Here is a 13,794-nt window from a genome sequence, read left to right as displayed (position 1 = left end):
TCTCAGCAGCCATGTCCAGTCTTCCTGGGCCAAATGCAGCTAATGAACAAGCACATCACTTCCTTTGGTAACTTTTTCAAAGTCGCAATTGAGTCTTATTTCTTAACAAACTTTGCCTCTGTTCTATGTCAGCTCTTGGTTGGTGCTCTCCAAAGACTGGATGGGCAAGTAGCACATTTTTCAGTGCACCTCAGAAGTCTCATACAGCACCATTAAAACTGCTGTAGGTTAGAAAGAGTTAGAATTAGTGTGAAATACCCTGTCATTTATTTCAAAGGTGGCTGTTGGAAGCACCACCCAAAGGAACAAAATGTCTCTCAAGAATAAATTGTAAGAATCACAATTATGGGCTCTGAAATGCAGTGTGAGGTAAGTTTTCAAGTATTTTTTGTCTTATTCTGATATTCACAGGATCTGATAGAAACTAATTTCCAGCAGCTATATTTCTCTGCTTATTTGTACACCTGTGCTTGGAGGTATTTTCCCTGGTATTTAAATCCAGGGGAAAAAAGAGTTATGCCACTGCCTTTAATCCCTGACACCTCAGTACTTTGACCCCTTTGCCACAATGTTGATGTGATCATTAGTTAAATACTGCCAGGAAAAGGACATTTTATACCTCCCTCTATTACAAGTAAGGGATCAGGCTGGATCTGCAGTTTCCAACTGCAGTTTATACAGTTATACTTTTTATTTGCTCCTATTCAAAAGTGTTTACAGCTTTTAATTTGGAATTGTTCAACATACTTTTTGATCCCCAAAACTTATACAGGAGTTGATTACTTGACTGACTGAACACCATTAGGAACCATTAGGTCTCTCCAACTTGTGCTTTTGCTTATGCCCTATTGACAGAAATGGCACAAGGGTCAGAGCACATACAGCAGTTATCTAGTAGTCACTAAAAATTCAATATAAAAAAAGAGAATGCTGAAATCCACACAGCATGGGAATTGTTTTTACATTCTCAGTTGTGATTCTGCACAAGGAGACTGCAGGACTTTATGCACTTTTATTGCTGGAAATCATACACCCACAGAAATTAACTATTACATGTATTTCTCAAGTATCCTATTAAAAATTATCTTGGAGAATAGGAGTTTGGGCTTTAACCACAAAAACTTTGCTTTATGTACAAATGCTGAAGCACTCTGCTATTACCCAGAAGACAGGTATAACCAAATCAAGCAATCATTTGACATGACACCTAAATCCAAGAGACACTTACCAGCTGAAGTGCTCAATCACTTACTGGCACATCATCTCCTACTGGGGTGCAGCTCACAAGGTTTCTCTTTTGCTTTACTGAGGAAAATCTTCAAGTCAGATCGATGGAATTATCAAAATGCAGCATTAGACACTCTGAACCATGTACAAGGCCTGTAAATGTAGCTACAAATGACTGTACTTTATTTTATATCTTGTAACTCCAAATAAAAATTGTGAGCTAGTTGAAGGTGGGATCCAAGGTGTCTAAATGACCAGACTCTTGTGGCAAACTACTATGCTGCGTTTCTTTGGTCTGTTAGCCTGGCCAGGTGATCGCACTTCAACATCATCATGAGTACTTACACCTCCTGCTCTAGATGAAATAACTTTCACTCCCCTTTTACTAAGTTACCTCTTTGTTAACTCTCTGTTCACCTAAGTTTCTGATGTTGGTAGAGGGCTCTAAGGACAAAACCTGGATCTGCAGCTGTACTGCAAGTTTTGGGACTACATGACTCAATGTTGTCATGAATCAATGTATCAGTGCAGCTGTCCCTCAGTCATATAACCTGTGAAGTGAAATTGATCACTCAGTATGCAGGAGATCTTTGATGAGAAACTGCTGCATGCACAGTAATTCTCAAAAAAAGCTTGAGAACAATTGTATCAAACATCATGCAGTTAAACACCATTTTCAGACTAAAAACATGCAGTAAAACACAAGTGAAATGAGGATGCCACATACAAAATCATGTCATACACTGAAAACACCAACAACTACTAAATGGCATGAGCTCTGCTGAAGGTAAAAGCAAACTCCAAACAACGCAGTGAAGAGCTGTGTGGCATTAAACCACACAGCACAGAAGGGACTCTTGGAAGAATCAGTCTGATCCACTTTTGGTGGGACATGCATGTGCTTTAAATAAAATAAAAAATATTGACATTTTTCTCTGCAAGAAAGACACTTAAATAAATTTGGGGTCTTTTTCAGTTTATGATATTTACATGAGAAAGCCAAAGTACTGGCTAGCCTCTGCATTAGGAATATTACTGTGCAGTTTTATGTGGAAATCTTTTTTCTTTCTTTGAGGTTTCCCATTAAGAGCTCTTTAGGGTTATTAGTTCTGTTACCAAACAGAGTTCAAGAGAAACATCTTTATCTGCTTTAAATCATATACTGATTTTTGCAATTGGAACACATTAACTCAAAACTTCTTTTTTAGAGTTAGGCCCTCAATGCAATTATATTTAAATACTACATTGTGTCAGTCTAATTGATATACACACATTATATAACTAATTTGCATGTGGAATCATTCTATGAGAAGATATAGAGCAAGGATTCCAAAACTTCTGCACTTAAAAAAAAAAATTTAAGTTCATCATCTACTTTTAATTAAGAAAGGTATGATGGAGCAAAGACATATAGCTAGTACTTTGCCACTGTCTATAATCTGCATATTCATCAAAAAATGTTGCTGAATGTGGTTATTGGTAGGCATTTAGAGCCGATCAATTTAGTCATTTAGAGGCAATTGCATGGAGGGAATGCAGAGGAATATTTTTTTAAAAATTCCTAGATTGCTCTTGAAGTTTGACGAGGGACCATGTTTTTTCTCCCGAAGTTTAATTCTTCTCATTGCACATACCAGAGATCAAATCTCACCTGAAATTTTACCTGTGTGCCTAGAACCAAGTATCCCAAGGACTGATCCTTGCCACAGGGGCCAGCTCGCACAGAACAGATTTCATCAATGTTATTTACCTCCTGAACCCCATAACAGGCTGATCACATCTAAAGTGCCCACCAGAAATGGTACCTTGCCAGTTCCTGAATTGAGCACAGGCCAAAATCTGTGCCAGCAAGTGTTCTAACAACCAACTATACAGATGACTGAGCTACAGTATCCCAGAAAACTTCCTGGCACTACCAAGTCTAGTGACACAGACTTAGTGTGACAGGCTTAACATTAAGCCTTTAACGTATTCATTTTGGTCTCAGTCAAAAATGTGATTTAACTTTTTTTAACCACCTATTTTAGGATGAAACAATCTCTAAATGAGCTTTTTCACTCTAATTCTGACTAAAAGAGGCACCTGACATCTCACAGAGTTATTGCTATTAAAGCAAGAGCCAAGTATGGGTTTTTATGACATTTAGCCTTGGAAGCATATTAAATATGGTACTAAGAAAGCTGAAGTGTGGTCTTTGCAAATAAAAAACACATTTTACATGTTTTCTTGATGATCCAATCCAAAACAAGGTTGAAAACCTCTTATTTTTTAATGCACATTGAATTTTATACAAGCCTGTAATAGTCACAGTCTTCATGAAAAACTCCAGTTAAAGGAATTTTTGCTCTCCCTTTTTTTTTTTTTTTATGACCCTCAAGATAAAGATGTTGTAGTATGATAATGTCTTGAATAACCTTTGTATAATATCCCTGAAGAGTAACTGAGACTTCAGGGTAGTCAAGAACAACGTAAGCCAAAAAGCTGTGCAAACAGGCAGAATTTGATTTGCAAAATGAGCATGAACAGCAACAATTGGTAAACAGAAGCTGCTTTGGCATTGCAAGGAGTTTAAAGAATGGATGTGTGGCTCCCCAATCCGCTCACTGTGAATTTACTGTGTATCAGTATATTTAAGTTTACGTTGTGGGGATAATTAGCACAGACACATCTTCTGTTAAGATCTTAGCAGTAACTTTCCTGGACTTTAAAGTCCTGGAAATTATGACATTTGCTCAGTATGCTCATAGGCAGCACAACTGTGTATTTCATCATTATTACATCACTCTTGATGTAACTTTTGTTTAATTTAGCTTCTTCAGGTTTCTGTGTGCATTTAAGATTAGTTCAAGCTACAAACAGCAAATCTATCACTAAAGCTAGTCTCTAAACCATTATAAAAATTCATAAAAATAGTGCCTCACAGTTTGAAGGGTTTGCATCTGGTGACTAGTAACTTGAAACAGGGCAACTGAATTTTGCACAGCATTATTTTTTATTATCAGAATGTTGTGAAGTACTAGGTCTTTCATAAAAAGAGGGTAGTAATTTCCCCTTCCAATACTTATTTCCCAGTCTTTAAAAACTATGTATTGATTTTTTTTTCAATTTGTCTTTTCTGTTAATTCAATTACATTAAATTAAGTGAATTAAATTACATTATAAATATTGGCAGTTCAGTATAGTAGCAGTATCAGTACAGTAGCATTTTGATTGAACACAATACTCTGAGTAAATTAAGACTTCTATTTTTTTGTTTTGTACAACTATCAGTGATCTGTCCAAGAGTCAGTCCCTACTTTCATACCCTTTCTCTCCCCCTGTAGCAACTGAAGTCACTTATATGATACCAAATGCAGAGAACACAGCTCAAGTTCTACTTGGGCTTCTGATGTTTCCAATTTATGGGAAATATTCTTTTCAAAGAGAAAAGCATATCAGGATAATCTATGATTTTAGAAGCTATAACTGTCCCTTTTTAAAACAGGAGATATAACATGTCTCTAGCAAATTCTACAATCAATGTACTGGGAATCACTTATTTGTTCACTTGACACATTATCTACTTGACATATTTACAGTCTAGTTTGTTACTTAAGAATACGAGCAAGGAAAATTTTCTGCCACCTAAAATCACACCTCAACTCCAGACAGAAAGAGCCCATGGCCCTTAAAGAGCTACCAGAGGTAAGTACTGACTACCTCCCTGATGCAAGGTATATAACCAAAGGGAAAGTGGCAAAAAGAGGACTCTCTCTGTAAAGAAGGTACAGGAGTTATAAGGGGGAAATTAGCAGAACTGGAGTTGGCAGTCACTAAAAGGAACAGAATAAATGCAGCCTCTTAGGAGCACTGAGGAAATAGAAAACAAGGGCTGGATCAGTAAGTATTCACTGTATACCACTAAACTAGGGGCCAAGAAAAAATTACTTAGGGTTGGAAAAAAATTAAGAGCAGAAAAATGCCGAAGCAAACAGTAAAAAGTAAGTATTGTTCAGGGAACAAGCTGTATCTTAGATAAATGAATAATTCAAAGCTTCACGATTCGTTTATCCAGGTTCAAAAATGCACATGGTAAAGACTGAAAGAAATCCAGACCATTACTGTGGGTTTTACATTATTGGATTATCACATTTTGAGGAATTGAGGCAAACAGGGGTTTTTTATTCAACTTCGGAGGATAAAATTTATAGATTCAGCATAAATGACAACCTTCTGCAATTAGTTGGCAGATACAATGACCTACAGTTCTTCTTCAAGATCTCAATGTGTTTTTACTTTTTAAAACCAAAACACAATGCCCTCAATACACACACACAATCAACCTTCTTTCGTCACTTCTGAAGAACACATTTGCAGTTTATCAGTAGTTTCATTTGTTAAGATCAAGTGAGGTGAAAGGCACCAATAGAACATTCTTTAAAGAGAAACAGACTAGTAGCTTATCTTAGGTAAACATACTGTCACACGGGAGAACAAACTACTTGTATTTGTAAGGCCAGCATGTGGACATACTATGAAAAAAATTGAAAAAGAGCCCTAGATAAAACTATGCAAATATCTTTGTCCTTGTGTACCCTCTAGTGGCTGTCGAGGTTGTGCTGGCCTCACAGCAACTAAGCAGGCAATTTCCTCAACCAGACAGAATCAAGAGTGCTTCCCTCTGCAACAGCTCTTTTAAAGAGACGGAGATTCAGGAGATCAGGGTTCTGAGCAGGCAAAAGTATGGATTATTTGAAGTTTAAAGTTTACAACAAATTCTGCCTTGTTAGTTTAATGAAGTGAACCAAAGTTTTCCACTTAAAAAGTGCCAAGACACATCAAGCTATCTACATAGCAAGCATTCAGAGCACGTTCCTGTGTATCTGTGACATATGTGCATGCTGCACACAAACTGTGGCAATGTCAGTAAGTTAAGCTGGGTATTACTCTTCCAGAAGTCCTCTCAGGTGGAAAAAAAATCCAATATGCAGAGACTACCTAAGAGCCACTTATGTATGAAATAGCAGTTCCAAACTATTGTAAAAACATGATTTAAACTAGAACTGGGTGTTTTGTCTGTATGTGCTGAAGAACTGGATTGCATCAGGGACAAAAACTGTCATCCAGCATAAGAACATTCTCCAAGCAAACAACTAACGTTTAATTTGGTTCAGCTTCAACAAACATAAAACACTGTACAACAGATATTTCAAATAAACCCACTAAAAATCTCCACCCCTCACACCCAAACTCTCCAATAAATAAAACCAAAGGTCAGCATCCTCGTCAAGGTACTAAGTCCTCCCCATAATGGAAAAAACCTCAAGTCAATTATCACTGCTATGATTTAGCAAAAGAATATAAATTGCCTTCTACTGTTTAGTGGACAACACAGCTGGTGAAATACAAAACAGTCAAAAAGAGAATATACAGAGTTTTTAGCAGCTCATATCTACTTCTTCATGAGCTCTAGATGCAACAGCTAGTTGCATCATTCAGCTAAAGATGAAACTCATTAAACAGTGTAAGAAGAAACACCTTGAAAACTGCTGAAGTGCTGAGCCTTCAACAAAACATTACAAAATTTGTGCAGGCGGGAAGTATTGTGATACTTCCCATGATGCTGTGCCATTATAAATCAGGTACTCAAATTACCAACACGATGAAGGCAAAGGGTGGAGTAATTAGACTAGATACCAATTCCTATATACTACAAGAAAAAAAAAATCAAAATACTATCTTGAAATGATATGATATAATGCACATTCAAGATGAAGACTTCACAAAGAACAGGATGTACACCACAGATGTACAACAAGTCAGAAGTAAACTGAATCCCAGGCTACATGTACAACGGACATTATTTTTAATAGAAAGGTTCTCTTATCTTCAGTACAGCATATGGACAGAGCTGTCCAGTCAGTCCTGCAGATAACTGAAATAGTTTGCCTTCAGATACAGCAATTAAGTAGTCAGCAGCAAGAACACTGGCTCTACTGTACATGGCAGGTGCAGGTGTTTTTTCTGTACCCCAGATCAAAAAAAAAGCCATGTGATAGTATAGCCTAACCAGCTCTTTGCTTATGCTATTCACCTGCATCATATGTTCATAGGCAGAAATGCAAAAATCCCTCTTTCGGTGTTTTTACAGCTTGAGTTTAAGTTAGTCCTTTCTCCATTTTTGAAGAGAAAACCTGAACAACTGTGTGGTCAGTCATTCATCCCCATGCCTGAGTTTTGCAGTAATGCAGTACAAGCTTGCCATCACTTCCAAAACACTGCAAGAAAACAAAAAAACAAGAGCTGTTACAATTATTCATGGGCTAGCATATACATGAAGCAAAACAAAAAGTCTTCCCATCAGATAAACACATCATGGAATATTGTCATGAGAAAGCTCCCCATTACAATGAGAGGCATGAAAACATACTGCAAACAAAGGAATGTATTTCCAGGGAGTGAATGAAGTCACATCTCTTTGGATTCCATTTACACAGATCTGTGAATATCAAGTACTCTATATTAAATACAAGCTATTACTGCTAGGGGCAGTGAGAGATTTCAAGTGCCCAAGATGTGCTGACAAATCCTGCTAAATACATTTGGAAAGGATATTTAGGATGAAAGTTACCTCATAGAGAGTCCCTACTTCCTGGTCTGGAGATGGAGCAAAAGACTGGTTTACATATATGAACTGCAAGAAAATGAGAGAGAAGAGATAGAGATCACACAATGATCCCTCCGGGAACACAGAAGAATCATTCTGCAGTTATAATCTTTAAGCATATAACAGAATACGACCAATTACTATCTTCACTTCAGCGTAGAGGAGCAACAGGACCATGAGGAGTCCCCTCTGCTGACTTCCTTTTCCTGCAAGTTGACCCACTACTTTCCATACAGCTGCACAGAGTGGTTTAGCTCTTGCTCTTATTTCAACCCAAACCACTCATGCTATTCCAGATCTGCTCAATAAGAACGGCCATCACAGAAATTAGAAACATCTTAATCTATTTTCAAGCCCCCCTTCTCACTTCCTGCTCTAAAAAATACATTTACATGTATAGGAGCTAATCCTCAATGACAAAGAGGGCCTTGAGATCTGCCATGTGAGGCAGCAGTGGGCACCAAGGTATTATGTGCTATTTCCAAATAAAAGATATAAAATTCCTAGGGCTTTGTTCTTCAAGTATAGCCTTAGGCTTCAGCCACACAGGAAGGCTACATGTTCCCGGGGTTTTTGTCCTGAGATAATGACATGATAGTCACTGAATCAAACCGTTGAGAATGTCCTTATCATTCTTCTTTGAGATATTAAACCAGAGAAAAGCAGATCCCTCATGATTTCCAGGTGAATCAGAATAAGAAGTGCATTTATGCCTGTATACTTAAATAAGATCCTCCAAACCAAGAACAGAATGAATTCAGCTACACTTTAGTTAACTACTTTAATGAGTCTAGCTTTAACTGTATATCTTAAATAAAAACTTCGGACTCTAGTGAGAGTTCAGTGCAGAGCAACAAAATCAGCACAACCGTATTTCCAGGTCTTCTAGTGTTATCATGAGGCCACTTTGGCAAGTCACTTCCGCAGGAAGAAACTCATAAATAACACTGGCAACCTGCTGCCCAAGGACAAACACTTCCCAACTCCCCATTTTAAAAGCAAAATCAGTCCTATGACAGTAGCTAAACTGTTTTAGATGTGAGTTCTCAAAGAAACAGACATTCAGTTTCAGAAAGCTAATCCCAAAAACGCTGGACTGCTTCTCAAATAGTCTCTATACCCAGTTCCACCAGGTACACGGTGCCTAGCAATATTTCCCTGGGACACATGGCTGCTCAGCGTGCACACAGCTCTGCCTGGCAGATACCAAGAAATACAGAGACTGCAAAAAGCCCAAAGGTCAGTGCTGAGCACATCCACACGCTGCTGCTACAGCTCGCTCAATATTACGTCCTGGGGTCTAGTTGGGATAGTTCTCGCGGTGCTCCTACTCCAAGCTTCCTGCAGGCAGCTGTAGCCTGGATTCCAACAGTGTCTTCGCAGGGTTTGATAACGTGGGCCCTGCGCGCTCAGCCCCCGCCCGGTGCCCGCACGTACCAGCTGTTCGGAGGCCATCAGCTTGAGGAACTTCTTGATGAAGTCCACGAGGCCCTGGATGGTCCGGGTCCGCTCCACCGCCCACTTCTTGGTCCTCATGATGGGGGTGTCGCCCACGGCCTTCAGCAGCACATCAACTGCAGGGAGCGCCGCGTCACAGAGAGCCCGCCCCCCGCCGCTCATTGGCCCGCACAGCCCGCCCGCGACGCCCATTGGCCACCACACCTGCCCGTCACCGCGCTCGCCCGCCCCATTACTTTTCTTTCTCGCGTCGCCCGCGGGCTCCTCGGTGCCCGGCGACCCGGCCGGGGGCGGGCCCGGTTCGGCGGCCCCCGCCGCGGCCCCGCCCGCCGGGGCCTCCTCGCCGCCGTCGCTCCGGCCGCCGCTCTGCGCCGCGGCGGGTAGCGGCTGCTCCTCGGGCTCCGCCATGATGCCGCTGCTGCGCGGGCGGAGGGAAGTGACGCCACGCGAGGGGCGGCCTCTGCTGCGCGAGGAGTTTTATCCCTCGTGGGACACCGCCTTCCCGTCACGTGACACGCCGGGAGTGTCACGTGTGATACGAGCCGTCCCGCCGGCAGCGGCCGCGCCCCGCCGGTCACGTGGTGCACGCTCCCTGCCGCCACCGGCCCGACAGCAGGACCGGGGTGGGCAGAGGGACGGAGCGGGAGAGGGAGGAAAGAAAAGAAAAGAGAAGAGGAAGGGGAGGGGGACACAGCACAGTTCGTCCGGCCGCCGCCGCCGGCCCCCGCCGCCGCCCCACCATGATCAAAGCCATCCTCATCTTCAACAACCACGGCAAGCCGCGGCTCTCCAAGTTCTACCAGCGCTATGTACGGGCGGGCCGCGGCTCGGCGGGGCGGGCGGGGGCCGTGCGATGGCCGGGCAGCGGGTTGTACGCGAGGCCCCCCCGGCCCGGCCCGGCCCGGCCCTGCTGGCTGCGCCGGGCCCCGGGCAGCGCCGTGGGGAAAGGACGGTGCTGAGAACGCGTACGTGAAGCTTCGGAGAAAGCCGGTGCTGTTTTCACTGGGAGTTGCCTTTTTAGGAGCTCCGGAGGTGAAGCGAGGAGGGAGGGAGTCTCATCCAGCGGCAGGCTTGTCTCCGAGCTGCCGTGTGGAAGTGCCGCTGTAAGCTCTGCTATCCGGCGGGATGCTGCGTGTCTCTGTATTACGGCAGGGCTGACAGAGCCGGGGAGATGAGCTCTTAAACAGAACCTTTTCTTTCGGAAAGTATCAGTGTTTTACGAAATTGCAGTTGACGTGAACAACGTAACGAACTAGAAAAGAGCATTCTTTTGCGTGGTGGAAGGCACGCAGCTCTGAAAATGCAGCACAAACGCTCAGTCTGAATGGAAGAAGGTGCAGTGGAAACTCGTGATTTAGTTAAAGGATAGGAGATTTTAAGATAATGTTTTGAGCGTACTGTATTTCCTAGCAAATAGGAAAGGTCTGCTTGAGCATTAAAATGCAAGAAAATAGTTGGTATTTCTTAAAGTAAACAACTCGTTTTCTAGCAGTGCAGTTACTTGGATTTGTGGCCCCTTTCTTGCAGTCCTGGTTATTAGAGAACTCATAGTTCATTGGAAGGGATGTATCTTACTTGCACACCTCAGAGCAGAAATGGTGACTGGCACTTCAGTTTGCATGGTCAGGTTTTGAATTAAAGGAATGTTACTGGTACAGGTCCTTCTTATGTGTGACTGAAGTAGAAGGGAAAGGAGATGAACAAGTGGCCAGAGGATACCAGATTTTTTTCTTGTAAAGCCATTCTGATCTACTACTTTCATAACTGGTCTTTCAACAAATTCTCAATGCTTAAAGTAGGGTAATATGTTTCTATAAACAGAATGCTTTGAAGTTTTGAAAATGTGAATAGCAAACTAAGAAACTTTCTGGTGTACAGAAACAGGTGCAATCATATAGATTGTATTTTTATGTGTGATTTCAATAATGTGGATTTGTTTGTGGACCTTTTGAAGCTTATACATTCTTTAGTGTCAATTGAACTGGTACTGGAGGCAAATCTCAGTTTTTTTTCTATGAGGGGATGCATCTCCTGCTTTCTAGAGAGATTGATTTGGTCAGATCCATGAAAGAGGTACTTCATTCATAATATTAAAACTTGAAACATGGGTCTAATTTTTTTAGCTGATATATATGAGAACAGAAACTACAAAAAATAATTAAGTTAATATTATTTTGCAGTTAGGTAGAAAAATAATAATTTATGGCAATTAAAATATATGTCTTCATTTCATCTTTCAGAATATAGATCCATGGCCATAATTTCAAAGTTAAAAATTAAGTTTCTAAAGAGCCAGGCTTTTTGTGTTGAAATGACAAATGCAATACATGTCTTGTTAACTGGCAGATTTAAGGATTCAGAAGTAGATAGTTTGAGAGTGCTGATATACTTTGTGTTTTACAGTCTTTTGTGCTGTTCATTGTCAATCCTTTTTAGCAAAGTGTATTTTTTTTCATAGAATGAAGATACGCAGCAACAAATTATCAGAGAAACTTTCCATTTAGTATCAAAACGTGATGAAAATGTCTGTAATTTTCTAGAAGGAGGACTGTAAGTATCAAGTTTGAAATAAATGCCAAATACTAGCTTTCAAGTATTTTTATTTCTGATTGCAGTACATCTTTTCATGTTGCAATGTAACTGTCATGTCACTTGAGATTTGTTGATACACAAGGAATTATATAATTTTGCAGCAAGTGTACATATTTTTCACTAACTGAAGCATAGCTGTATATACCAAAATGTCTTAGGCAATAAATTTTTTTTTCCCAGTGCTATAATGGTCACAGTGTCATACCTAGTGCCCTGATTGTTTTAGATACAAAGATGGGGAAAGAATGGGCAGATACTTTTTTGCTATAATCAAGATAAAGATTTCTGATCACATTTTAAGAGGCATTGGCATTTGCCATACCCACTGACTCACAGAGTCACAGAATATTCTGAAGGGACTCACAAAGTGTCTGAAGTGAACGATCTGTACAGGAACCCGCAGCCTAGCCTTGGTGTTTTTAGCACCATGCTCTGATCAAATGAGCTATATCTTTAGAAAATTAAGTACTTTGGAACTGTTCTTTGATTTGAACTCCTAAAATTTGAATAGACAGCCTTTGATAGTAGGATTCTGCAGCCTTTTTATCAGGATTTGGGCTTGCTTTATAAACTAGGAATAAAAAAATTGGGTTTAAATGTGCTAACTAGTACAGTTTCCACCAAAATATTTTATTAATAAAGGAAAAGCAAGGTAGGAGGAAAGTGAGGCTTATGTGTTGTGTCTCTGTGAGACACACAAAAAAAATCTCTTTTGAATCATCTTCATTGTTTTTGAAAGTCATCTTGCTTTAGCTGAAAAAATTCTGAACTTAAGATGTGTTTTATTTTGAAGTATTTATTAGCCATTGAGAGTAAATAGATAAAAAGCCACATTCTAGAAGAAGGGATCAGAACTGGTGGAATAAGTTCACGATCTCCAGTCAGTGACAGAGACTGTCGTAGTCTATTAAGTATTATATTTATGGGAATTTCTGGTTACTGGACATTGGTCTGCTAACACCTAGATTTTCTGTTCAGAGTCAGTTAAATGCTTAGCTGTACCATATCAGCTAGCATGTCTTTTTTCTTGCTCAAAATGATGCCTGATTTTTTTATATACTGTTTTTAAAATTTAAATTATTCTTTTTTGACTACTCAACTGGTGATTCTATCATCAGGTTCTTGGAGATGATCTCAAGTTGGAAACATTCTGGCTTGAATTCTGTAAGTGAAAGGCAGAAGACATTTGGAGCTTTTTAAAAATCACAGCTGCTTAACAAGAATAAACTGAGACGGAAAACAGAATTCTGTCTTTCCTCCTACTGCTCAATTACAGGGTTACCATTTCAATATTTTTTTCAGTATTTTTTTTCTTTCAGGACAGGGTTCACTTTATAGTTTGCAGTTTACCCGAAGGCCACAACAGTTTATGTGTAGAACTCTGTGTACTTCAAATATGAAGTGTTTGAAAGAATTGGGTAAATAGACGACAAAAGAAGATACTTCAGTTGCTAGGTCTTTCCACTGTCCTATTGTTTGTAATAGTGTTGTCTGTTACATAAACGTAATTCCTGCTCTTCAGAAACAAAGGGTTCCCCTTCCCTACCCCCATTCCTCCTCTCTGCCAAGTATTAATGCAGAGCAATGTGCTTGAACAAAAGTGACGTAAAAGATTTTTTTTTTTTTTAATTTGTGTGTTCTCTCCCTGTGATAATGACAGAAACTAAAGGCATGTGTTACATTGCACCAAATGTGTGATTCAGTTTTGGTACAGAATTAAGGAAAAATCATGATAGTCATGGCCATGTAGGTTCAGCCTAAAAAATACTTTTGTTTCTCTAGGAGTGGGCCTCTAACAGCTCAGAGCAAATGTCAGTGATCTGATGTAGATCTCCTGTGTTTTATGTGCCTTTTTTTGGAAGGCCATAGCA

General features: G+C 40.2%; 2 protein-coding genes across 3 annotated transcripts in view; one reads left to right on the top strand and one right to left on the bottom strand.

The window, feature by feature from the left end:
* Positions 1 to 993: 993 nt before the first annotated feature.
* On the bottom strand, positions 994 to 9,754 carry ATG12 (autophagy related 12). Its single transcript, XM_054004417.1, has 4 exons — positions 9,568 to 9,754; positions 9,311 to 9,447; positions 7,838 to 7,900; positions 994 to 7,484 (listed from the first exon to the last, which is right to left on the bottom strand). The coding sequence occupies exons 1-4, from the start codon at positions 9,737 to 9,739 to the stop codon at positions 7,425 to 7,427; spliced, it is 432 nt and encodes a 143-aa protein (XP_053860392.1). The 5' UTR covers positions 9,740 to 9,754; the 3' UTR covers positions 994 to 7,424.
* Positions 9,755 to 9,987: 233 nt separating this feature from the next.
* Positions 9,988 to 13,794, top strand: part of AP3S1 (adaptor related protein complex 3 subunit sigma 1) — a 30,213-nt gene continuing 26,406 nt past the window's right edge. For both annotated transcript variants that reach the window (XM_054004414.1, XM_054004416.1), the window contains exons 1-2: positions 9,988 to 10,140; positions 11,790 to 11,881. In XM_054004414.1, coding sequence (XP_053860389.1) covers positions 10,072 to 10,140; positions 11,790 to 11,881 — 161 coding nt within the window. In that variant the 5' untranslated portion in view covers positions 9,988 to 10,071. The remainder of the gene's footprint in view (positions 10,141 to 11,789; positions 11,882 to 13,794) is intronic.

This window comes from Vidua macroura, chromosome Z, assembly GCF_024509145.1.
Source record: "Vidua macroura isolate BioBank_ID:100142 chromosome Z, ASM2450914v1, whole genome shotgun sequence".
Lineage (NCBI taxonomy): Eukaryota > Metazoa > Chordata > Aves > Passeriformes > Viduidae > Vidua > Vidua macroura.
This window is presented reverse-complemented; position numbering and strand designations above follow the sequence as displayed.

Coding starts and splice junctions, on each gene's coding strand:
- ATG12 (XM_054004417.1), bottom strand. CDS start 9,739: ATGGCGGAGCCCGAGGAGCAGCCGCTACCCGCCGCGGCGCAGAGCGGC. Junction 7,901..9,310: donor TGATGGCCTCCGAACAGCTG/GTACGTGCGGGC, acceptor ATTTTCTTGCAG/TTCATATATGTAAACCAGTC. Junction 7,485..7,837: donor AAGTAGGGACTCTCTATGAG/GTAACTTTCATC, acceptor GTTTTCTTGCAG/TGTTTTGGAAGTGATGGCAA.